This window comes from Acanthaster planci, linkage group LG17 (assembly GCF_054643075.1).
Source record: "Acanthaster planci isolate LZ-2023a linkage group LG17, COTS_SCS, whole genome shotgun sequence".
Lineage (NCBI taxonomy): Eukaryota > Metazoa > Echinodermata > Asteroidea > Valvatida > Acanthasteridae > Acanthaster > Acanthaster planci.
In genome coordinates, this window is record NC_141793.1 from 12,772,178 (window position 1) to 12,799,210 (window position 27,033).

General features: G+C 39.8%; 1 protein-coding gene across 8 annotated transcripts; it reads right to left on the reverse strand.

Moving 5' to 3' along the window:
- Nucleotides 1-272: 272 nt before the first annotated feature.
- On the reverse strand, nucleotides 273-26,925 carry LOC110973381 (uncharacterized). 8 transcript variants are annotated; one of them, XM_022224171.2, is made up of 19 exons: nucleotides 26,562-26,925; nucleotides 21,623-21,727; nucleotides 18,307-18,349; nucleotides 17,178-17,256; nucleotides 16,579-16,676; nucleotides 15,868-15,988; nucleotides 15,387-15,474; nucleotides 14,812-14,970; nucleotides 14,025-14,194; nucleotides 12,802-12,914; nucleotides 12,320-12,383; nucleotides 11,622-11,911; nucleotides 10,846-11,200; nucleotides 9,453-9,536; nucleotides 8,512-8,526; nucleotides 6,416-6,650; nucleotides 5,084-5,413; nucleotides 4,511-4,558; nucleotides 273-3,793 (listed from the first exon to the last, which is right to left on the reverse strand). In XM_022224171.2, exons 1-19 carry the CDS (start codon nucleotides 26,727-26,729, stop codon nucleotides 3,548-3,550), a joined length of 2,811 nt encoding a protein of 936 aa, XP_022079863.2. In that variant the 5' UTR covers nucleotides 26,730-26,925; the 3' UTR covers nucleotides 273-3,547. The 8 variants fall into 8 exon arrangements, with proteins under 8 accessions (XP_022079863.2, XP_022079862.2, XP_022079866.2 ...); XM_022224170.2 differs by lacking the exon at nucleotides 8,512-8,526 and adding an exon at nucleotides 8,643-8,663; XM_022224174.2 differs by lacking the exon at nucleotides 9,453-9,536.
- Between the last annotated feature and the right edge of the window lie 108 nt (nucleotides 26,926-27,033).

The window sequence follows — 27,033 nt, forward strand, 5'->3', positions numbered from 1 at the left end:
AAATGAATTTCTGAACTGTTTTAGAAAAGTCATCTTTTAATCAAATTTTCATCAAAACAGCAAGGCTAACCCCTTGTAATTTTTTTCAATATTTGGTGAAAAATTTTAAATGTTCAAATTGTATAAAAAGTATGGAGAAGTGTCAAAAAGTATCAAATTCATATCAAAATGCATTTCTGAGCTGTCTGAGAAAAAGTCAGTTTTGAACAGATTTAATTTAATTGTCAAAATTGTATTACAAGTATCAAAAATGTCAAAATAATGAAGCCAAGTTCAAAGCTGTTATAAGTCCGTTTTTTTGGACTAACGTTTAATTAACCCTGCATGGCTAACCCTCATTGTCAAAGAAATTTCAGGTGGATATTAATTTATAATTGACTACAAAGCTTCAAAATGCTCAAGAATGCTAAAACTTAAGGACAAACCTTTCCACTGGCTGAGGAAAATGTTTTTGGACCAACTAAAGAAAATGTTTTTTGGACAAATTAACAGTCCAAATATTTTCTTCTTTTTTTTCCAATATCAAGTCATACAGAATTCTGTAATGAAAACTTATTTTAATGGAACTTGCACAAAACAAAAATAAACAGAAAGAAAAAAATTAGGTGCTTTCTGTTGCTTTATTTGGTCTGTTTCAGACTCTGTTTACTACGATGAGATGTAACCATGAACAACACCGAGGGGGCTGGTTGTCACAAAGGCAACACATTCAGCATACTTTGGTTCTGTATGGCAATTCAATGATCTTTTCTATTTTCTGATGGCTGATGTCATGAACTAGCTTGTGCACTACGCGTGCTTTACCTTTGGTACAGGTCATGACTGACCATGCAAGGTTACTTATCGAGAGACTACTTCTCGAATGTTGACTTGTTTACCCAGATCATGACGTCCATGGGTTGCGTTAGCGGGAGAGGATGAAAAGAGGACTTGGGATAATGAGAAAAGAGAGAAGTCGGGATTCACATCAAGCCAATCACTGCCCAGAATAACCACCAATAACAAACAGTTATAAAAATATACATAGAAAACATCCCACTTCAGAAAGGTGCTGTGGATGTAGGATTAATGTAGAAAATTTCCGATTTATACTTATCCAACCTGGCCCGGAGTAATTTACAAACCTACAGCTATCTCTGATTCACAGTGTTAGGACAAAAAAGAGATATACAAATGATTACAAATAGTAAATTTCTTTGCAAACCTGGTGAAGCCTGCTCCCCTGACATGAGAAGACACTTAGAGTGTGCAAACACATTTTTCGAATGCTGGGCAAATGGCAAATTGGATGCTCTGAGCTGTTTCCGCCAATTTAAATTTACCATCTACAGATTAAAGATACACTTTGAAAATCATAAGGTGTTTTAAACTAAATGCTCTACCCTGGGTTTTTCTTGATGGCACTGACAAAGATACACTTTGAAAATCATAAGGTGTTTTAAACTAAATGCTCTACCCTGGGTTTTTCTTGATGGCACTGACAAACTACCAACCAAAAATATTGATGACATCATTGACAAGGGTTACAAAATTGGGTGAACTACATGTATTTAACTGGGAATAAGTTACAGGTTATTCTGATTAATGGTGTTCTGATGAAATAATTTGTTCATTTTTGTAAACATACATCTATATACATCATCCCCGATAAATATTTGTACATAAACAATAAACAAAATGAATTAATGCCTACATTCTGAGATTAATATTTTTACCATTTTCCCTACGGGGAGGGTAAGGACATTCCAATATCAAGAACTTCTGCAAATTATTTTGGTAAGTTTAGCAATGAATACTTTACTGACAGGAAAAAAAATTCAACATCAGGATTTTGAAGGAGTTGATAAGTCCCAAGTGAATAGTAGATATCAAGGAGAGTAATTCCTAGCAAGTTCCAAGCAAGGAAAGATTTGTGAAATGTTAAAAATGATTAAAAACTTGAAACATTTTGTGAAATTGATTCAAATTTGAATCAGCAGGGATTAAATCAGTAGAGAACAAATCTGTTTGTCTTCCAAAATTAAAAAAAAAACTAACCCTAAACCTTCGAAATATAAGAATTTCCTGGGCAATAATCAAGCCATATGGCCAAAAGCCGACATTGAAATCTTATTTACACATTTACATTATACAAAAGTGGTGTTGATTACAGAGATGGTAATTAATAGTACGAAGACAGAGGAAAAATCAACTAAAATAATAAAATCCTGGGAAAGAAATAAGAAAGAAAAACAACTGAACAAAACACACTAAACACTCCTAGAAGAATACTGCTACAAACTTAAAAAGGGAAATCTATTATTAAATACCCAAACCGAGAACAAACAGGAATTTGGGTAACACCAGAAGTTCATGACATGACATGTACTGCAATAGTAAAAATAACAGTTTTATGTTTTGTATGGGGTAGCGTGGACATCCGGGATTCTCACAAAATGGCAGGTACCGTGCTGATGAAAACAGCAACCATAGCGGCCTACGCACACACCAGCCAATCTGAGGGTCGGGAATCTTTCCTTTGATCTGTATGTACACGCTCACTCGTTGCAGTTGTTTTCATCGGCGTGATGTGGTTGCTACCCCGCAATTTTGTAAAACTCCTGGATGTCGGCCCTGTCCCATATTCTTGAATACCAACGTACTGTGTGTAACTCCAATCTCTTCAATAAAGAGGATGTATTAAGAATAAGAAGGTACATTATTTAGACTAATTTTTATATCAATTAATGATTTACACCTTTATTTAAACAGTGAATACAGGGAAATTAAAGTATGTACAAAATGTCATTGAATCAATTAGAGGAAAGCTTACTTGTGAGCATGATAATTCCAAATAGTTCATTCAAATTATCGAATTTCTGGCAACAAATTGAAGCAATGCAGGAGTCCTGTGTGCAGAACCAAAAAACCCAACCAGGGGGCTAAAATCAAGTGATATTCAGTCAAGGAAAACTGGTCAGTAGTTGACATGTCAAATACTAGAGGCAAAAAAATTACTACCGACCAACGCAGAGTGTATGAAATTAGAGTAAAATCAAAAGCTTGAGGACTGTTAAGGTTAAGCAAAATTCACCAGTAAGTTAATTGCTAAACACGCTAATGTTAAAGCCAATTTTTTTAAAAACTTTGCTATTAAAGTATCATTTATTATTTTCCAGCTGAAATTTCACACCCATTTCAGGGAATTAGTTACACGAATCTACTCTACCAACTCTGTAAAAACTGGCTGTCTTTGCTGTTAGTTTTCCTTCTACTTTGCTGAATTATCAAACTATTCCTTGACCCCACAAAGGATTGACAATAAACACGTTAATTCAGTCAGCTAGCCGTGAAAAAAGCGCAGAATGTGCTACTGTTTTGGGGAGATTTGGGTACAACATCAGAATTGAAGGTAAGACATGAAAGTTGGGGGGGGGGGCTATTAGAGCCTGACAGATAAGCCTCATGGTTTCAGCAATTTATGTACTCAAGACAAGGAAAAGAAGCAGAGATGGTAAAGGTATTTTGCGAGGAAAAAAGGGTACTTTGTCTGGAACTGGTCATGGAATCACAGCTCTGTGGTTAGGGTGCATCTCTTGCCAGAGCCTCCTGAGGCGGACATGTTGAGTTCTTGGAATGGGTCAGCTGTCAAGCCTGCAGTGGCTTGACTTCCCAGGCCCAAGCTGGCTGCAGGCGCTGCTGTAGTGGTGTTGCTAGTCACACCATTGACCACCGGCTGCTGCTTCTGACGAAGACTGGAAATCTTCCGTAGGTTGCTGGCTGAGGTGCTCTGCTTTGGAGATGATTCTAACGCCTGTAAAACAAGGAAAGTGAGAAGGCACAAAAATCCACGGTAATACACTCTCAACTTGATTGAAAAAAACCTGGAAATCCTTGTCTGCACAAAACTTATTCATCTGCTACATTCCAACAGTATCGGTAAGTTGTGAATAAGCAGGAAAATTGCTTAATAAGAAATGAGGTATATCTACCGACAAATAGCAAGATCAATCTTTCAACATTAACCAATCAGCTTCTTGTCTTGAAGAAATGGACAAAAGTAGATTGGCTGGGAAGTGAGGCAGGTCGTTTGAGGATGGTTTGAGGAATTTAAAATCTGACCAGAGTACATGTATGTTAGGACTGTCTATAAAAGAATAGTTAACTTTGAACATTTTTTACAGATAGAACGTACGAACAGTTGTGTTAGTGTAAAACATGGCTGTCTACTGAACTAGCAAGTTAATAGAAAATTAGTACAATATGGAAGTGTCCATGAGTATCCCAAATTGGACTTGTAATCCTTCGACCGGTAGATGACCATGCATATTAGATTCTTCTGCAAATGAGGTACTCAATAAAATGAAACTTCTAATCTGAATTCTTGAGGTATAAAAAAACCAATAAATGGGAATTTGGATTTGACTTCCTCGACACAAAATCACTGACAAACATCTTGTGAAGGATTGCATTTGGGAAAACAGCAGACACTTCCATTTTCAAACTACAAAGCAGGGAACCAACTACCTACTTCTAGTTTACTGGTTGCAGAGGTGCTGCTGGCAACCGATGAAACTCTCTGTTTGAGAGACGGGCAAAATGGCAAAGAAAAAAAATAATAAAAATATTAACTAAATAAACCTGGCCAAACTTCTCAACATAAACAAAATACCAGTGAGTTGTTAGAGGGTAATCAGTTGGACCGACCTTTTAATAAAAACCATGTTCACACATTCTCTACTGGCAATAAAACCAATGAATTGAATATTTAATTTAGACTTTCAGAGACTTTTGGGGGTACTTTGCCTAAACCTCGAAACAGAGTGGTACACTTTGGCTATCAATAAAACACTTCTCTCTAAGTGGAAACGACAAGATCTCACTCGATTTGAAATATACAAAAAGTTGGGACAAGTCTTATACAGATTTGCGTATGTTACTGTGTTAGTGCATGCAGGCTTTCCTCTTTCCTTGCAAAGCATAGGCATAAACGGTAATAGAAATAAAACTTTAGCTTGGAACAAAAACAACGATTAAAACAATAATGGTTTTTCAGCATGAACATGAAACAGAAAGAAATAAAAAAAAAAAAAAAATAACGTACCCCACTATTTGCAAGGGAGGGTGGTGTTGAAGCAGTTTGTGTGGTAGTGGCCATGCTTATTTCTACATTCTTGGACATGGTTGGTGGGGGTGTACTCTTGGCAGCCTGAAGAGCGCCCTCACTGGCAGTTGAGCCGACAACAGAGAATGTGGCTCCCCCGGGGGACTGCTGACCCACCAGGGAGAACACGGCAGCGCCCTCTGTTTGCGGCTTGCTGCCAGCTTGGCTGCTCTCCAAGGCTGCTGCGGCCACTATGTTATTGATTTTCTGTTCGTCCGTCTTGTTCTTGGCGGTAGTGAGGGCGGTGGTGGCTTCGTCTTCTTGCAATGGCTGATGGGTAACGAAGGGGGAGGGGAGTGGAGGCAGGAAGATAAGGGGAGGCGGCAATCATGCAGTGAACGAAAAATTACAGCAATGCAACAAAAAGGGATTCTGTATGAAATACAGTCTGGGCAAGTATGAATGCGGAAAGAACAAGCCCACTCGTAGCAGATTTGAGTTTCTGATGTCAGTAAGAGAAAAACAACACAATGTTTCTGGACCACAACGTGTGCTAGGTGATCTCGCATCATGTTCATGTGATTTCTTGAAAAGGATTTAACTGTGAAATTTCTGACAAGACCATTTGCAATAATCAGAAATTCTGATCAAAAATTCACATCTCTTCCACCTTCAATTTGAAATAATGGAGAAAAATCCAACCCAAATCTTCCTCTTTATGAAGAGCCTAACAACTGAAAACGGCTGCGGACATAACACTTCCTGCTGGTTCTTGGAAGTGAGTAACCAATTGACTGATACAAGACTGCTTTTCACCCACTGTTACTAAGCACCCTAAAGAGAAATAACAGATTAATTCAAGATTCTTTTAAGAAGATTTGAAGTCATTTATAAAGGTACTGCTAAAAGCCAAACCAGCTAACCAGAAGCATCAAGCGCGAATGAGTCAAATTTAGTGAATGAAATGGATGATCCATTTCAGACCATGCCAAATCAAACAGCTGGGGAAACTTTCCGCGAGACCTCAAGAGAAAATTGCCTGCCACGGGATTTGAACCTCAGACTTGTAAAAGTACACCATTTTGCTCAACCCAGGGAAGTGTTAAAGCTTTTAGTGCTGCATGTACTTGAGTTTGTCAGTAGTTTCCTCCAGAGGTGTAAATCAGCAGCGCCACCACCTGCCATGCGGTGAAATCAGGGGTAATCCCACCAAGTGGAACCCAAAATGGGTCACAGCAGTGTGGGAATTCTATGGGGCGGTGATGTTTGCATATGTGTGTGTGGGTGTGCGTGTGGGTGTGTGGGAGGAGGGTGGTGGCATTTTGACAATACCTGGAGCATGTTAGGGCTGACGCCATTCTGCTGCATATCCGGGTTGCTTATGCTGCGTAACCTGCCATCACCATTGACCAGGAGCTGATTGGTTCTGGCTGCCGGCTCGGCTGACTTGACCGGAGGGGGTGTTAGGGGGTCCGTCATGGGGTCATCCATGGGGTCATCTAAGTGGCCCAGCTCAGGGGACCTACTCAGATTGACCACCAAGCCTTCCTTCTCACTGTGTACACCACTGAAGAAGTAAAACATTGAGAATATCTGATGTCAGCTTTCTGGCCTAACAAAATTCTACAAGTCAGAGGGGTGAACTGTTCTATGGTATTTGGTACACATGAGGTACATGCATCCACTAGTAAAGATAAAAATGGGCACAATTCTTTTTCCACTGTGTTCTCTTTGGGGCTGTAGGGTTCCTCCGTCTTGCTTCGTTAATTATTCACCCACCTTCAAATGAAGAAAAACACCCTAAAAATCAATATAGAGGGTATAACCTTTTGGAATGTTTTGATACCGTTTAGGTTTGATTCCCTGTTTTGCATGATCACGCTTATTAAATATTGCTTTTCAGAAATGTTCGTAATGCTGAAAGAATTTCTCTATTTCTTCCTAATTCCCATACAAAAGTCACAAATGCCATATCTTGTCAGAAACTGACCCTGGATTCAACATTTATGGAAACTGAATATTACTTTCAAGACTAGATCTATCATTTCCTGTCCAGCTGAAATTCTAGAGCCACTCACCCCAATGTACACCCACATGGCATCTACATGTACAAAGCAAAGGCCGTTTCTGACAGGTCCCTAAACTAGCCAGCAGTCAGGAAAGACTATAGCATGCAAAAACACTGGCTGTACAGGCAATGGAATAGCTGGGTGCAATGCTCTCTACTCTGTATAATACCCAAGGCAGCAAGTGAGGAACTAGACTACTTTACTGCTGGCAGCTCACATCAACTAGTTCTATATCGATTTGTTGGATGATAAAAACTGAAAAAATTGAGTAACAATGCCGCAGGGATGTTGAGCGGTGCTATATGTGAATCTAAAAACACTGAACTTCAGTTTTGGGGTAATTAAGTTCCTAAAATTATGGCATAATTGGCCTACTTCTCTAGTTTTTTGCAAAACTGGACAAAGAAAAGAAACTGAACAACTGCTACAAAAGAAAGAGAAATACACAAAAACCCCACCAATTTGAAAATGGAGATCTATCACATTTCAGCCATCTTGGATTGTTTGGTTAGAGACGAAGCAGTCTGGTGCCAATGACTGTCAATGAAGGGCACTGATTTCAAAGTGTCGTGTGAACAGAACTCTATGATGCTACAACCATCTCTTAAAGTGCAGCTGCAATGAATTTTTTATTAGACACAATTTTTCTGCATCTTTGTACTCTTATTTGTTGTATGAAAACTCTTTTACACTCTTGTTTGGTTAAATGTACTGAAAAGTGCATGTTTTCAAACAATTAAGACTGAGGGCGCTGTTGCTGTGACATCATCTAGGGAAGACATGGTTCAGTGCATAGGTGTTTATGTTCAAATTATGAACCCAGAATTTACCAACTGAAAACATTTTTGAGAGAGGGATTGATGGTTTCTGTTGCTATGCACATAAACAACAAAGAATCAGCAAAGAAGAGAAAAACTGAGTCTAGGAAAATCTGCAAAAGTGCAGGACTTTTTAGTGTACAAACCAATGTACCATTGAGGCTTCTTCCTCAGATGACATCACAGTTTTGCTCATGAATATGGAAATACTCATTAGCATAAAACCAAAAAGGCATTAAAATACCCTTTAAAATAATGAAACAAAAGTTCAAATAAGGTCAACTGAGGCACAAAGGTGCATTTTGGAGGTCTGTGATTCCAAAAACTTATTGCAGCTCCCCTTTAACTATGAAATGCATGAAATTAATCTAGGAATGCTTGTTGAGCATAGTCTGGTTCCAAAGATGTAATAGTTTCTCCATTATAACCAGTTCCTTGACTTTTGTTACCAAACAAAGCTGGCTGCAACATACAAACTACCCTATATCTTTAAACCATTCTTTATCCAAAAAAAAGAAGCTTTTCCACAAGACAAACTTACTGTCCATTCCAAGGACTAGTGAATTGTAGAGCGTAGCAAGAAATGAGGAAACGGAAAATAACGCATAGTTTAAATGTTATAAAATGCTTAAGAATGTTGCAGAAAATGGCTGATGTTACAAACAGTCTTACCTAAACACTGGCTGTTTTTTCCTGTTGTTAAGTAAAGTGAAGGTTTTAAAAATAAACTTGACAATGAAAACCAATTTGAAACATTTGCGAAGAACTATGCAAGATGATGATGAATGGACAGACGACATTTTCCAGCTTTCAGTGAGAAATTTCATCAAATATTTCAGAGCTATGACTATGAGGGAAATAGAGAATTCAGCATGCATTGTTTCTTCTCAAATGGAATGGCTTGATTGTCAAACTGATTGTCAAAATCAACAAGAAGTGGCTACAAACATGCAACATCTATTTTACATGCATAATAAAAGACCATAAAAGGTCACCAGATAACTGCAAAATAAGTCATAAGTCACAGAACCTGATTTGACGAACTCAGAACTCAATTTTGTGATTATTTCTCAGGGGCATATTTAAGCAGACCATTTTAAACCTTTCTTCCCAATTCAACTTTCAGGATGAATATTCTTTGTTTTCTCAAGCCCCAAAAAATATTTCAACCAAGCATTTGAAATCTGTGTCACGCACTGTTCACAATGTGCAAAGTTAAAGTCATTTCTTTTGTTTATAAAACTTTCAGTACAGAGGCTTTGCATGGCAGCCATCTTGTAGGGGAGTTCTCGTGTTCCACAGGGAAACCTCCTTTGTGCATACCCTTTTCAACAGAAGAACTGTCCTGTATTAAAAGATGGCTACCACACAAGCCCCTACGAGAGTCAGACATCATGCTTATTTTGCATCGACTGGTTGCATAGATGGGAAGGGGAGTTTTTAGGAAGGGGCGTGGCTATGTGGGAGGGGGGGATGACTTACACATTTTGCATGCTGGAGAAACTTTTGCTTGCCGGTCTTGGTGGGGGATCCACTCGGTTGTGAGGGGGCAGCGAGTTGTGGCGTCTGGAAAGAGGTAACAAAAACCAACACACACGCGCGCGATAGGAGAGGGGTAGTCAGGACAAGGCACAGAAAATGACTTCAGGAAAACTCTACTGGTAAGGGGGATTTTGGTCTACAAGCGCTTTAGGAAAGTGGACCAATGAGATGTTGTTTGATAGCCCAGCTACACTTGCTATGCGAGATATCAATCAATGGAAGGATCTGATTAGACCTTTTATTGGCAAGAGCAATTGTCTACCTGCAAGCAAAAATGCCACACTAAAAAAAAACTGCATGGAACCTGAACCCACGTTTTTTGCAAGATAATTTCATGCAAAAGGTATTTTCCACCCCACCTCAGAAATAAAAAGGCAAGGAATCACCAAGATGGTATTGATGCTTAACCACCACACTTTACAAAATAACAAAAACCTACTGAAACAATGCCATGCATGACATGTCAGGAGCTTACAACCAGAAAGCAAAAGCAAAATCAGGAGCACAATCACCACAAACATACATGTGGGCCCAATTCACTGAGCTGCTTAACAGAATATCACGCTAACTTCAGCAGAAACATTGGCTATTAAACCTTAAGCACTATTTCATGGCCGGTGGTTGGTGTGGTTTTGCTAATGGTTGCAGGTGCACAGAGATTTCTACTGTTACATCCCAAAGTTTAAGCACGTTTTTCCTCCAAGGTTAGCAAGCCTTTGGATGTGCTTACTGCTTATGGTCTCCATGAAATACGTGGAGCTTCTGTTAGCAAGCCTTTGGATGTGCTTACTGCTTATGGTCTCCATGAAATACGTGGAGCTTCTGTTAGCAAGAAATCGTATGCTAAGCTGTGCTGTGAAATGGGGTCCTAGATTCACACAAGCCATCGACGCAACAACACACGAAACAATGACAGTGTAAGAGTTTGGATGTCATTCACAAAACAGAAACACATCAACATAAGACACTCAACAAGCACCTCGAAGGCATCCTATGAGTTTCCCAAGCCTTTCACAAACTGACCGAACTCATTCATAAGTGCTTTCTGACCTTTCAGTGAATGTCATCTCCAACCGAACTATTATCAAAGAAATTTATAATCCAAGCCAAAACTGAGGCGTGTACTCTGACCAACACATGGTGGTCTCAAATTCCACCTGTCATTCTCAATCAGTATCAATTCCAAACTGTTTCCTTTTAACCACTCTCCCTGTTACACCAACCTAACACACACAGATCACAATTACACCTGCAATTACACCTGTTGTAGAAACCTTAATCCATCAAATTAAAGAATTATCCAATCCCAACCCCCACTTCCTTCTCTCCTTACCGGAAAGCCCCATCATCCATCTCCACTTTCAACAGGTTTTTGGCAGATTCCGGTTGTAAAAGTTTGTACTTCAGGTCCGATATCTTGTCAGTTGTGCCCACCGGTGTCTGGTTACGCTCGTCCAGCGCCGCCTTGAGGGGGTTGATCTTAATCTGATCGGCAGTCAGCTGTCCGCCCACCAGCATCTTGGAGGTCTGCTGATTGTTCTGCTTCAGGAAGTTGGAGTTCAAGGAGGCAGCGGCAGTGGCGGCGGCCGGTGTAGGCTGGGTCTGTGGTCTGGTACGAGGGTTGGGCTGGATGGAACAAGGCTCCTTCTCTAGGCCTTTAAGCTTGGCTTGGACTAGCTCCGACTCACCTAAAAGGAAAGAACAAGAGTATCACTCGCTACAATCATGCGATCTTGAACAAACCACTCTCTACCCAAATGAAACTCATTCCATCTGGGCTCCATCTCAAGATTTTTCTTGAACTAATTCCATCACCCAACATCAAGCACGCTGACTGTATCTTTTGAGGGTATTTCACTGTTGAAATAGAAGTGGAAGTATTTGGTTCAGAAAGCTTTGAACTATTATCCTAAAACTGTAACAATTCATTCTTCAATCTTGTTTAAAACAGAAATAGCATAAATATGTTAAACTGCAAATACTTGTCTTGTCAGATCTCCAAATTTTTGGAGTCTACAGAATAAAACAGTTCAGACTTATTTCTCTTAGTTTTTCTCTTTCACTACAAGTTGCAGATGTGATTGCTGGATTCCAATTAGAGCCACTTACTCAGTCCAGGTGACATAGGGTCAACCATGTCATCGTCATCCGTCACCACAGTGCCACCTGTCACATCCTGTCGAGCCGAGAGCGGCACTATCTCGGCGGTGGCTCCCGTGTCAATGTTTGTCTCCACCAAGTTCATGGAATCGGACAGCAGGCCAGGGCTGGACGCATTGGCCGTGGAGTTGGGTGTGGTTGGAGGGATGATAGGTGTAACATCGGCACTGACTGTCATGCTTTGGGGCATGGCCGTAGAGGCATGACTTGGCAGAGTTCTGGCATTACTTATATCCAACCTATGCATGTAAATTTCTGGAATTGTAACTTCTGGAGTGAAACAACGACCTCAACTCTTTGATACTTATAAGCTCAAAAATGGAACAAGCAAAGTGGTTTTAAATAATCCCTGAAAATGCAAATCAAAATTTTTTTTCCTAGCATAGAATGGATCATTTCTAATTTCATTCAGGAATGTATCACGTTTCCACAAAACTCTGTTAATTTCAAGATGATCCAATGATCCAATGAGGTAAAGTGATTGGACAATACCAAAACTTTCATCCAGTTACTGTTAACAAAAGAAGCTTCTAGTCAAGCACGTAAATGGACTTTTTGGAAGTTTGGAGAGTTGAAATTATTTGACATCCAAAATCCCACCCCAGTAAAAAGTGGCTTCTAACCAACCAAATTGTGTCCAATCTTACCCTGCCATCTGATTGGCAGCAGCATGGGCAGCTGCATGTGCTGCACTCTCTTGTAGATGGGCAGCTGTCAAAAAGAAACGACAAACTAATAATAATAAAGGGAGACAGAGGTGCCATGCCACATCTGAAAATCCAAAAACTTTTCAAGAACTCCACAAAATATGACAGCGTTTCAAAAAGAAACGACAAACTAATAATAATAAAGGGAGACAGAGGTGCCATGCCACATCTGAAAATCCAAAAACTTTTCAAGAACTCCACAAAATATGACAGCGTTTCAATAGGATTGCCCTTGGAAAGTACTGTTTCTCTAAAAAGTTCAATACTTGTCACTATTTCCTCCAAACAAATCTTGCTTAACTTCTTCTGTAACCTTTGCATAACAACTTCTTCAGGAAAATTTCAAACGTTCCATGCTGTGACATCTCAGAAAGAGCTGCATTGCTTGCCGTTTTGGGCCAACTTTGGCTTTTAGAACTGACCTCTCTTTTGGGCGTAAGACGGACGTCGAGAAAATCTTTGACTTGGTCTTCTTTCAATCATCATAGACCGTCGTGATCGATTTGTCTTTGCTGACTGGAATTCTGTCCTACCACTGTTGGTCAAATCATTGCAGTACATGAAGAAGAGAAAATAAAAATACATTAAAATGTCTCTAAAATTCTGTTTGGGTTTTGGTTTGAAGCACTGCGTGAACTATTATGCTGCATCACAGACGAAACCATTTGAATTGCAGAAAATCACATTTATCCAGCTATAGGCTGATTTAAACACTAGAAAGGGGACCAGTGAGACTTGAAACTTTGCATGGAGTTGATATCAAATAGTGACCATGTGCAATGACACCATGTGACTATCTCTTAAGGGAAGATGTATAAAAGAACCATTGAGTTGAAACTCGAAGACAATCTGAGCACACCGATCAAAACGTCATGTTTAAACTCATCGATTCTTTTCAGAACTACACAACTTCCCAAAAGTCACACAGTGATCCTGTTAACCTCCTACTTCTATACAGAGCTCATTTTCGCCAACTGGTATTTGTAGGAACCTTATAAAGTCAATTCCTTAACTATGGTGGCAAATATGGACAAAGTTAAGTGTCAAAAGCATTGCTGTGCATTCATATGACATGTCAAAAGCATTGCTATGCTTTCATATGACATGTCAGAAGCACCGCTGTGCATTCATATGACATGTCAGAAGCACCGCTGTGCATTCATATGACATGTCAGAAGCACCGCTGTGCATTCATATGACATGCCAAAAGCACTGCCATGCATTCATACGACATGTCAAAAGCACTGCCATGCATTCATACGACATGTCAAAAGCATTGCCGTGCATTCATACGACATGTCAAAAGCATTGCCGTGCATTCATACGACATGTCAAAAGCATTGCCATGCATTCATACGACATGTCAAAAGCATTGCTATGCTTTCATATGACATGTCAGAAGCACCGCTGTGCATTCATATGACATGTCAGAAGCACCGCTGTGCATTCATATGACATGCCAAAAGCACTGCCATGCATTCATGACATGTCAAAAGCACTGCCGTGCATTCATACGACATGTCAAAAGCATTGCCGTGCATTCATACGACATGTCAAAAGCATTGCCGTGCATTCATATATGTTGTGCCTTTACTCTAAGCTTGACTTGACTTCTCATCTGACCTGACTTGACTCCTCTACTGACCTGTATCTGAACCTTGACCCCATGCGTATGAACCCTTGCTTCTCATCCCGGTGTTTGACGGGGCCTCGTAGTCTGAAGAAGGCATGGTGTTCCACCGCACATTTCCATAGATGCTTACAGGATCTGTTGGAGCTCAGACGGAATACAAAGTTGTGTTGCTGTTCATTGTCCTGAGAAAGAGGAAGAAAAAAAAAAACCCCAAAAATATTCAGAAAGTATACTGATATCTACTCAATTGAAATCTGTCTTGCCGATATCGGCTCTAAGGGAGTGGCACTATGTGGTGACATTCTACTGATAAGATGCATTTGTATTACAGAGGCTAGTTTTCAAGATCTTTGACCCTACCCCTAGGGTTTGTGAAACACTATTGACATAAGCCAGTTTGGTATGTCAAACAGGCAAAATCATTCCAGAACAAAGCAAGCACACGAGTCTTTGTAGAGCCACGGTAACAGGGCAAGCTCACAGGCCTAACATGCGCGTCAGAATGACCTCAGATGCGCTTCATTTTGGGCATGCGCTGTTGGAATACTGCACTGACTCAACGCAAGGTTGAGGACTCTTAGGGTTAATCCTCCTCACTCAGAGAAGTTTGAACAAAGCTAAAATTTGATTCCATTTATAGAAGTTTTTCTTCATTCATCATCATCATCATCAGAAGTCCCGGTCAAGATTTGATCATTTAAATCTTTGTTTCCGTGGCTGATGATAATCATAAATATTTGTAAGATTGTTGCTAGGAACATCCACATTCCTCTTCTTATGAATGAACCCAACACCCTACCCTGTCATCATCCTCATTCACTGCTAGGTGGAGTTTCTTCCCCTTGAAGTCCAACTTTGTCACCTTCGGCCAGAAGAAGAGACCAATCTTCTGATTGCCTTCGAAGACCAGGATGCCGGTCGGTGTCAGTCCCAGTGAGTAGGAATTACCATCCTTGCCCTGTGTCATCAAGAAAAAAGAAGTGAGTCAGGGATGTCAATGTCAAACAAAAATGGAAGATGTATTATCTGAAGTGCTTGTGATACTGTGAGAAACCTACAGTGACACAGATGTGTGGTTTTCAGAGGTGACAGGAAACCTCCTGAGTATTTAGGCAGAGAGCCAGATTTAATCAATAGAGCATCTCAATTTTTCAGTCTTGTTTCTCATCAGCCTTTAGACAGCAGTGTATATACAGGGCTCGTTAAAAAAAGAAAGAAGACATCTGTGAGGATCAAACCAATCAGCCAAACAAGGCTGTGGGTCATGTCACAGTTGAGGGCAGTATTGATGTCACTCCTGACGACTTGCAGACTTGTCAGGAATCACAGAATGGACAATTGGGAAAGATCGGGTCCAGTGTGATCAACGCTTACCATGACATGATGCATATCCACACCATACATCTCCAGCCATTTGGCCTTGTTCAGGTAGTTCAGCTCCGCCTGTGCTGGTGTCTGGCCCCTGATAAGATGACAAGATAATCACAGATCAGAGTAAGGCATTCTCTCTAGGCTTGTGTGGTACTCTTGGTTCCAAGCGGTACTCCCAGTTCCGAGTGGAACCGCGGTTCCCAAAAAAAAATCAGAATCAGCGGCTCTGCTTTTGTGAAGAACTGGGTACCCACCATTGGTGGTTCCACATTCAAAGAGCCGACTCCAAACGTCCAGCGAGGGTCTCGGTTCAAAAACATTACTCTGAAACAAATCGTAAATCCCAGCAAAAAACACCCACTAATACAAGTCTCACGTATTCATCAAAACTGGAATTTTAAACACTTGATATTTTCAGGGCCCTGAAAACAACTCTGTGACCCAGTGTCAATACAGACTATAAATGAATCCACTGCTAACTTACTTCATTTCTTTAAACTTGTCCACTATTTCCACCTCCATGTCTTCAGATTGGAAGGGGACAAATCTGAACTCGGACACCAATTCTGGGGTGTGTTCTGTAGGGTCATAGTCACCAAGCTCAGCTGTACAAAGACCAAACAAACATACAAGACAATCAAAAACAAGAATTCTTAACAACAAATAATTGTGACCAGTCACCAGAAATGAGCTGAAAGTCAGGATGTTTCACAAATTGAGATATTGGTATTTTTTTAATTCAGCAGAAATAGAGCCTTTTAGCGGTATGTCCATGTACCTGGGACCTTGAGGGTAAAAGTATGAGGTGACAATGTGACGTCATTCTGGCAGCTTTGTGTCTTTGTTTCCAACACTGTTTCAACATTTCTGACCAGGCATGAATAATACTGTCGTCCAAATTGGTAAGAATATGACATTATAAAAACCAGATCGTGCAAAACTTAAATTAAATGGACAGGTTACTCTTTCCAAATATTACAAATCCCCAAATTGACCTCAACTTGAATATCTGACTTTGAACCGTTAAAATAGGAAAGAGCAGAATGCGACTTTACACTCATTTTGTCATGACGGGTCACAATTGTCAAACAGACCAAATAATACGTGCCAATTAAAAAGAAAACTGAAATGATTCTGCAAGTTAAGGGACCAAAATATAAAGATTCCAAAAAGGATTCGTATCAGTGTTTCTTACACTGTAGGCTCAGCGCTGCCAATTCAACAGCTGTCGTAACTGGAGGCTCTAACTTCCCTGTATGAATGTCCTGCTTCAGTTGCAGAAAAAATAAATATCTGTTGATGGGAAGGGAAGAAGGCATTACTTGATTAGCTTTCCTGTTTTGAAGTGCCCCCTGCCATATGGAACCAGCTAGCTACAATGTAACCTGAGGAAGCTCAGTAGATAAGCACATATAGCATCTGTAGTTAGCAGGTTTGAGGCTGAGAGGTCCCGAGATGTGACAGCAGACTTGTAAAGTTCTTCTCTAAGGTGTTCATAAGTAGACAACACATAATGGGCATTGATACGCATCTTAGTGAATGGTGGATGAGTTCGTTGAACCAAGCAATGCAATGTTGAACCAACTCTAACCCCCCTGGGGTGTATGTCAATCAAACTGAAATTGGATGATTGAGGACTGTTGGGGTTAAGCAAAATGAGTTTCATCTAGAATGCATCAAATGTTGGAATATTCAGTGTTTAAGTTGGTAAACTTGAATCAAACCATGCTTTAAACATCAACTGTAAATTACAAAATTAAGTTCCTAGTTTGGTGTTGCATTCTATGTGCCTACCTTGTAAGTTCTTCGTGAAGATTGTTGGGCTCGGAGGAATAGAACTTGACTTGGAATTTCAGCAGAGATGGTAGACCATCTGGAAACAATTATTAATTTTTTTCTTCAATGTCATCGTAAATTCAGGAGTAGATGTTTCAAGATGACTCCATGATTAAAAGGTTGAATTCAACTGAGAAATTTGATTCTAATGTTGGACTTTTGGGTAACTCTCCAGTTCCTAGACCTAAATGAACATGTACATCCGGACCAATACACCTTTAAACTTGGAAGGGTCAAAGGTCCCACACAACCAAACTCGGAGCAATGACCCTAATCTGACCTGCCCAGCAGACATGGTTTTCCAGCAAACATCTCCAAATCAAACTACTCACCACCAGGTCCAGTGGGAGTTTAGACAGACTGCCAGAAACAATGATCCATATTCTTTGAGCAAATCAGTTGTTCCCAGCAGACATTAGTGGGGCGACCTACCCTAGGGAGTTGTTGTGTAGGTGTGGGAGAGATTGCAGAATGAGATTTTCCTCCAGTGTAAAGCACAAAGAAGTGATCTTAAAGACGCATTCTTGTGATAAGCCCTTTTCCAAATAAGTTGTTTTTTTAATTCACGAGTTCAAACAAACATGGTAAGGTCATAGCCCACTGCAGACTATGTGAAACTAGGAATGACTGATCGGGGAATGAAGCCGAGGTTGTCTTGCAGGAATAAGGAGTAGAATTCTCTAACCCACAGAGGTAGCCGGGTAGCCCATCATTCTTTCTGTTCCTCTTCCATCAAGTTTAAAAAGTGCATGTACATGTACCGGTACAGGTAACAACCAAGGTTTAAAGTCTGTCAGCCAAGTTTAAAATTTCAGTTGTTGCATTTCCAAACTACAGAATATAAAATATTAATACACAACATTATTTTGACCCAAAACAATCTATCTCGTTGATGACCAGATAAACATCAGACCAGAACAAAAAATGGGTGGGATGGGTCTCAAGTGGGTCCTGGATCTCTTTAACTTCACCCACTCTCCATTTCAATCATTCCCCACCAAATTAACAATTTGGAGCTTTGAAAACATGCACCGGTAGCTGCATATCAGTATTTTGATGGTTGATCAGTTTTGACAAGTATACTTACGTTTGAATTGTTTCTTCAATGTCTTGGTCGGATCTAGCCAATTCTGAGGAAACAAATACATGTATCACATACAGTTTGTCACAAAAGTTTAGCTAAATGCAGTCTGGTTCCACTTGTTCACTCTGTCTTTTCTGTTAGTAGCTTTGCTCAAGCTGGACTTGTGTCCACCTGTGGAAATTCTTATAAAGTAGGCCTACGGGATGCCCCTTGACCCTTGTTATCATGTGTGGGTGTCTCTGGAAATAAACTTGACAGCATATTAAGTCCGGTAATGATAGATTTCCGACTGAAAACAAATGCACACTGACCTGCATTCAGATCTAAATGTACATGTAGGCCCATGTGTAGTTGTAATTTGGTTGCACAAAGACATGGACTAAACTGCTTTACACTCAAAACGTCGACAAATACCGATTTCAGAAGGAAAGGAAGCACTACTCAGGCTTACGAACGATTCAGAAACGTAAACCAAATTTTTCTTCATGTTCCTGAGGGCATTCTAGCCACAAATGGAGGGGAAAAAAAACTGATGAAACTTAAACATAGAACCAGTAAGTACTAGGCACAGTAGAAATAGAACATAAATTCCTGAATGTTTGACAGTAAATAAGGGCAACCAAGAACATTAAGATGCTTTTAGAAATGTTTTCCTAACGTGCGTGTTTATACCAAAATGACACCTGGGGTTGGGAGTTGTTCCTTGCAGCCAGGGGTCATGACCCAAAAGCCAGGGTGAAGGTACAATGGCAAACAGAAACATGAAACCGGAATCGAAAATGAAAATGGGGGGAAGTTATCGGGGACTTCCTGAAATGTGTACTTACAAAAGAGAACAACATTCTTTGTGTGAAACAGTCTGCTTCACTTACCAACACCTACTCGGGTCTCTTTGCACAGAATTTGACGATTTGAAATCTATAATTTGACTCTTAATAGAAAGCTCTCACATACTTGTAAGTATTGAATGGCATATTTCTAGATTTTTTCCTTCACAGTGCATTTAACTGTTTGACTATTGGCTGTATGCAGGAACTATAGAGAATACTAGTGAAGACGCAGAGCTCTGCGATGTTGAGACCATGTCTCATGATGTACATGCAAAATCATTGTGTGGACGGACAGTACTATGGACGACACTCGAAAATCCTTAGAACTTGGTCCAAACGTTCTGTAAGAAATTGTTACAACATGGTGCCTTTAGAAGAGGGGTACATAAAGCGAAGCTGTCCCTCCCCATCACAGACTGGTTGCATAATTTTCTACCACAAGAGGGCAGCAGTCATGCACAGATCCCACAAGCACCACTGTTGAGACCCAGATCATAGTCTGGTGCATGCTGTGTGGCCTGACAATACCAGCTTTACATATTTGTCATATCAGATCACTGTTTAACCTCAAGTGATTTATGGCCATGTAATGTATTTAGCCTTCCAGTATCAAATACCTTGGCCATTGGATTGACACTCCGAATTTGTTTTTTATTTTCAGTCCAAGAATAACTTGGAGCTATTTGAATGCATAAAAAAACAGTCAGGGGAGTCAGGTTGGCGTAGTGATTATTTCCCGGCCTTCCACCTCTGCGGTCCAGGTTTGATTTCCGGCTCGGTCCACATGTGGATTGGATTTTCAGTCCCTGCCTGATTCTGTGGGTTTTAACCAGAATATTCCTCTGGGGTTTTCCTCCCACCTCTAAAACTGTAACTGCTTCTCATTGTCTCCTCTCTATAGGTTTCTTCAGGCTTGCAAGCTACAGTGCCTAGGGTGCTTTTGAGGAATCCTTGGTGTCATTACCAGACATAAATAATAAAGAAACCTGCCACTAGCAGTGGAAATGTGATTAACCCTAACCCCTTAAGGTGTACGCAAAATTACACTGGAGAATTAAGGACTAGTATGAACAGATACATATATACAATGCAAAATGACACCCATTTGTAGTACTGTCTCTTAGGCACTCCATACATATACTCATCATGTATGATGACACCAGAGGTCACAGCGTGACCCTCTCTGTGAGTTGAGATATTACAATCACTGTGAACCCAGATCAGCGTGCTTGTCTGTCAATCTAAACAAAGAATACTACACCATTCATTTTTGCTTTGAAGCATACATGTAACTCCAGTTTCTGCTACACCTAGTAGTAAATTAAATAATCCAAATACAGAATTTTAACCGCTACATACGAGCCTCAAGCTGGACCAAGAGAGGGTGTGATTTTCTTAGCAACGGCGGCTCCTTTGGTCAGAACTGAACTTTTTGTTGGTTCTCCACTGACTATGAAAAGTATGCGTTGTGATGGCATTAATGCCTGCAAAATGAACACTCCCAACCAAGGTGTCTCTTTTCAACTGATGAGGGGGTGCTTCTGCTCAAGGCGGACACGGTTTCACAACATGGGCAAGAGTTGACGGACAAATGAAATCAAGATAAGACTTGCATGGCATGTATGATACACATGTGTACTGCATTTAGAAATAAAGTTCTGAACAATATACATGTACATATATGAGGTTCCTGTCCAGGCACATGGGACATGCACACAAAGGCTGCTGGATATATGATACATCGATTGATTCTCTTGATAAAGTTAACGACATCCTGTATTTGACAATACAGGAAAGTAAGGACCGAAACTGAACAGATGGTGAACATGCACGACTTGTGCAAGAAAGAAGAAAAGTTGGAAAAGACATTCAGCACCCCTCGATCATTGCCCAGAAAAAATAAACATACAATGTAAATAGAAGGACTGTTTTTTTTTTTTTAATTTTCTTTTGGGAGGGCCTTTCTGCAGCCTGTCAAATCTCTAATCTTACTTCATTGTGTGGACAGTGCAGCTTCATGTCCATATATACAATCAATCTTGGGTTCACTCCACACCTATCGCATCTGACCCTTGACCCCCAGTTCACATACTAGGCCTTACAAGGGACGAGGGGATACATCTTTACAAGAAGATTCCCTTGAAATATAATGTACACATAGTACATTCACCCTCAGTCTTGCATATGTATTTTCCAGAGGCCATCCATGACCTGTGCCACAGTGCAAACTGAATGTTGCCAATCACCATGTTTATTAGAAAAACGATTAGGTGCCAGTTGCAAAATAGGAATAGCACTAGGCTCCCACCGTCATTAACGACGAGCCTCCTAAATACCTTCATGTAGAATCACTGTGAAAATTTGGACATTGACAAAATATCAAAATATCAAAAATTTCAAATTAATTGAAAGACTGGCATTTCTGGATGAAAGAGAAGTCCCTTCTTAAGCCAAGGAAGGATTAAGAACTCATGTATGCATGTACATACCAAGATGTTTTGACTGTCTGGGAAACTCAAACCAAAGTAATCTTTTTCCACTACATCCAGAGTGTAGAAAACCTGGTTGTACAACTCTTCAGCCTTGGCATTTTTCTGAGAGAAACAAAAGATTGAAGGAAAAGAAATATTGAAATAAAATAAGGCTAATATTCATGGTTAAAAGATAGACCAGGAAGGGCATTTCAAACTTTTGTTACTGGCAAATTTGTGCCGCACAGCCTAAGGGTTTTTTTAATGTAAAATCCTACTGTATGGGCTTAATAAAATGGTTACTCTTTTAAACTCTAATCTCCTGTCTTTGACAAATATTGACATTTTAGGATGCATACAGTTATGGTAATGGAGGAAAGACTTCTGAAACGAGTCAGTGTACTTGTCCCACAGAGTCACACCAGGCTAATCAAAAGTCCAATTCTACATGTACGTGTACCTCAGCTGACAATTGAAGTAACACCTGATATTTTTCCCTCGGACTGAAACTTCTTGCTTGACTGTTTTAGCAGCATCATGGCAAGACACGCAATCCTGACAATATTTTACCAGCTGTGGAAATGAGGCTGCATGTGTGCTCATTAGCTTTAGTATTACAGTGTTTGGTTTCAAACTTGAAGAAACTACAGGACCATGACAAATTTGTTTAAATCTGAAACTTGAATTGTAGAGGCGAATTTCCGTAACCGTTACTTGATTAATCTTGCTCTTTGTGGAATAGGCAAGACAGAATACATGGCTTGTAAATGTACATGTACCAGTACATATAGATTAATTGTTATATATGGGTAATTCCAGAAATTAGGGGACCATTTTTTTGTATCCCCGTCACATCTGACATATTTTCTAATCTCCAAGAGTGATGAATTAATGTAAGTTACTGGTACCTGCCAAACAAATAGTAATAATTTGAAATCGATTCCAGTGATTTTCCATATCAAATAACAAAGGTCAGATGTAAAAGGATGTACACGAAAATGTCACACTTTTGGACCCCTAATTTCTGGAATTACCCAATTATACAAATTTCCTTGGTGTTGGTCTTGAATACAATAGTGGAATCCTATGACTTGAACCTTTGTGACCCAAAACTTATGTCAACTCAACTCTAAATGGACTTAAATGTTCCAACCCTCCAACTTCAAGGCTGTTAAATCTACCTGTCTGCAAACACACAACATTACAGTACAGTACATGTACATAAAGTAGACCTGACTATTCCCAGTCTTTATCTACAGAGCTCTGATGGCTGTCAAAGCTGTCCGACCCCACCCTCAAGGCCTCTTTGCACAATCCTCAGCAGTAGTATGACCCTGCAGCTAGCTTGGTGCAAGATCCCACAGCTCTACATGTACAATATAATTACTACTACTGTGAGTACATGCACAATGCCAAAGGTGTTGTCCCAAGCTAGGTCACCTGCCTTGTCGTAAGGTCACCCAGGAGGTGTTTCCCTGTGACTGGTACATCTGTTTAGGTAGTCCCAACTAAAGATGCATGAACAATTGTGTACACGTTGAAGAGTTTTTCCAGTGAACTCAATGACAAAAACCTGAAACTGAATTTCTGATGCATGCAAAATGCAGCTGTTCAGCAGCAATCACTGGAAGTTTCAACACAATGTATGTATATGCAGCAACCAATGGTTTTGTGCGCAGCTTTTACAAAGAAGCGCATTCTTTTGTGAATGTACAGGTCCAGGTATTTATGTAACACTGCACATACATACTATTTGCTGGTTACTGGTACGTTAGACAGGGGTACATGTACATTCTATGTCTGCGTTGGTGCGCAGGCGTGGCATTCACAGTGTGGACCTCTACACAAAAGAAGTCCGCATAATGTAGGGTGCGATGGCGTTGTGTGGACTTGCACACATCCACACAATGTTTTCCCCTCTCTGAAAAACAGTTTCAGAGGCACTTTGGGGTCGAGGTTATCCGTAGCAAAATGAAGAGGAACAGTCCAGGGAATCATTATCAAAAACCCAGCTCGAAGGAATTATCCCAGTTGGAGAAAAAGGAGCATTTTTCTCAAGTTTCCTTAACCACAGGAGAACAAAAGAATGTCCACACTTTGTATGTAACATGAACAGTATATTACTGTTCATAAGTGTACGTGTACATCGTATGTTAACATCATCACTTCATGCGAGATACATTCATGAACACTGTAACGTAGCAAAAGTACATTTTAACAGGTGAAACTGAATTTGGAACATTTGCCTAAATTGGGAGGTCACATAATGCAACGCCTTCATGTTTCCACCTTGGTACTGTACACACTTGTAAACACATATGCACATGTAACTGTGTACGTACTGGCATGTATGCAAAGCATTGGTATGACACATGTATCCGTACATGCACCGGTCCATTACACTTGATCATATCGGCTTCATGTCCATGTGTGTTTGATTCCTGTCGGGCATTCAATATAGCGACCAGAAGTTCACAGCTTCTGGAATGTCAAGAAGTCATGGCTCTGAAATGAAACACACCCACGTAGTACCTAGCCTACATACATGTACAGTCTGATGCTAGACTGCAAAATACCAACCATCAACCGTAGGCATATTACTACACAGCAGGGTGTGCTGAGCACCAGTTGCGTTGCGGTATACCTCCTTGATATAAATGGGTCATCCCCGGTATGCTGTACAATATTTTTTATTTCTAATGTTCAACTGCATTAAGGGTCATAAATATGTTATTTCAATCTTTCTTCTACAGCAAGACATAGCATGTACATTTGTACATTTGAACTAATGTACGCTGATCATGTGGGCCACCAGATTCCCTCATTCAAATGCAAATTAAACATGAATGTTATCACCACAGATATTAAAATAAATAGTGAAGTCCATGTACACATGTATTGGGTCATGTAGACACACAGTTTAGGAGGTTGGGTGGAGCTGAAGGCTGGTCCAACAGAGAATAAGAACCGCAACATTACGGCGGCTGATTTGCTCCATCCGCTGTTAAGTGGTACAATAAGCAGTTGCAACGATGAGCAGCTGTATTGCAGTTCTTCTTCTCTGTTTGTTTTACCAGGATCATGATACATGTACATTTGTTTTCCTCACTTTATTTTATAATTATTAATGTTGTATGCTGATCTGTTTGTCTTCTAGTACTAGTAAACTTTTTATTATGTAGCTATCAACTATATTGACTCTAAAAATTTGTAGTTTTGTAAATATTTGTTTTATTCCTTTGTGTAAAAAGGCCAAAGGAATTTGGGATAATAAAGTCACAATGACTTGAATTGAATGTTGGTCTACATGTATTCAGGATTCATGATTCACATTCATCTATTCTGATCAGTAAAATATACATGAAAGATTGATGCAGGGTAATGTGGGAATTTAATTCATTCCAAGAGAGTCCTCTTTATATAAACAAAGTGATTAAATCCAAATGTATTTGTACTGTTTTCTCCTCCACATCACGTCTACAGTACATGTACACACACGAAGGTCTACTGGTACATGATTAATAATACTTGCTGTCTGTGTACTTTGTGATGGTGGGTGGCCCCTTCATGAGACGACTCTATTGAAAATCACTCACTTGAAAAGGGCACAGCCATATTAAGGTGGTATCTTTACAACACAATGCAGCAGACGGAATATAAACCCTAGGTCTGCTGCACAATGAACATGTACATGTATGATGTATTCTTTTTATTGGTTAGACTCATTTACATGTACACGTACAATGTACTTGTATTGTGAATACATGTAAAGGCAAATGGTAAACTGTACAGGGGATCTATCTTATTGATCTGCTGCATGGAATGGAATCTACCTATTACTGAGGAGCCAATGGCAATGTTTGTTACAAAGGAACTCCCTGAGGTGTGTCATGCTTATGGAATGCAGACACACTTTAACAGTGTTTATTGACGTTGTTCAATTATGATGGCAAATGTATGTTGAAAATTGAAAATACTAAATGTCAGATATGACTAATGTGCTGTTTTCTTTGATATTTGGAATTGAAATTGAATAATTCACGTAAATATACAGTACACAGTTTACGTGTATGTACCATACTGCTTTCATGTACATTTTGTACTGTGGTCTGACGATTTGAAATTGAAGAAAAAGAATTTTGAAATGTTGATGGAATACATGTACTGTTTATTAAATTGTGATTATGACAGCTTTTGCATCACAGCTAATTGTACGTTGGCTTGGAAAATATACAATAAATTTACATTAATATACAGGTAGGATAAATTTACATGTAAAAATACATTTAGAGGATACAAAGGACGTCATACATGTACATGTACCGACATGTATACTGAAATGTTCACGACTGGCTCACATGTAAGGTCCGTCCATCAAATTTAAACACTGCTTCTATGCTCCTTGTACAATGTACATGTACATCAACTGATCAAACATCCAAAGCATTACCAATCACTGGTTCCATCTATAACCTTCATTACTCAGTTCGAAAATCTTATGATAACTCTATGGCTGGTTCAATAGAACTCATGAGCCGTCTGTCCAATGTGTCTGGATTTTTCTTCATCATCCTTGATATGGTTCATGCAAGTTACAAATTACTGTCCATGGACATTCATGGAAATCAGTTATCAATCTATAACACTTGAAAATTGAATCTAGAATCTAGACTTGACTCACAGACAGGCTTACATTTTAACTATTAACGCGGCATGAATAAAAACCAGCTTTATACTGTATGAAGAAAAGACGAACTTTCAACCCTAAATTTAGGCCCTTACATTTTAACTATTAACGAGGCATGAAAAAAACAGCTTTATACCGTATAAAGAAAAGACGAACTCAGTCATAGCAATGCAAATTAGCATGAATGAGTATAAATTTCAAAAATTTTGAATAAAACGAATTCTATGATTGAAAATATTCCAGAGTCTCAAAATTGATAGATGTACTCACTTTTACTTCATAAACCTTGTCTGTACCGTCCAAAAACAGAACTTTGCAGACGAAGACGTGCTTGTGTTTGGCTGCCGGGACATGGACCTCCGTGCCCCGGCCCCTAGCTCCGGCGCGGTCCTGCCGACGAAATCGACGGGAGAATCTCCCAGAAAAAAAGCGCATCATCTTGACAGCTTGATTTCTCCTCTGGGTCGTTGATTTCCGATCTCTGAACAGCGTTAAAGAGATTCGTAAAACATCTGAGCCGACTCCTTATGATTTTTTCGTCTCATATTCCTGTAAAGTGAGAAAATCCAGGCGAGATTTTTCCGGTCTCAACTGTAGTCTTTGAATGAAATTTTCTACGCAATACGTGCATGAAGCATTAGCTGGCTAAGCAGCTTGCTAGCCGCATAATCCAAAACTGGTATCCACTTAACTGATGAAAAAATGACAATCTACTGTTTACCAGCGAAATGTAGGTGGTCGC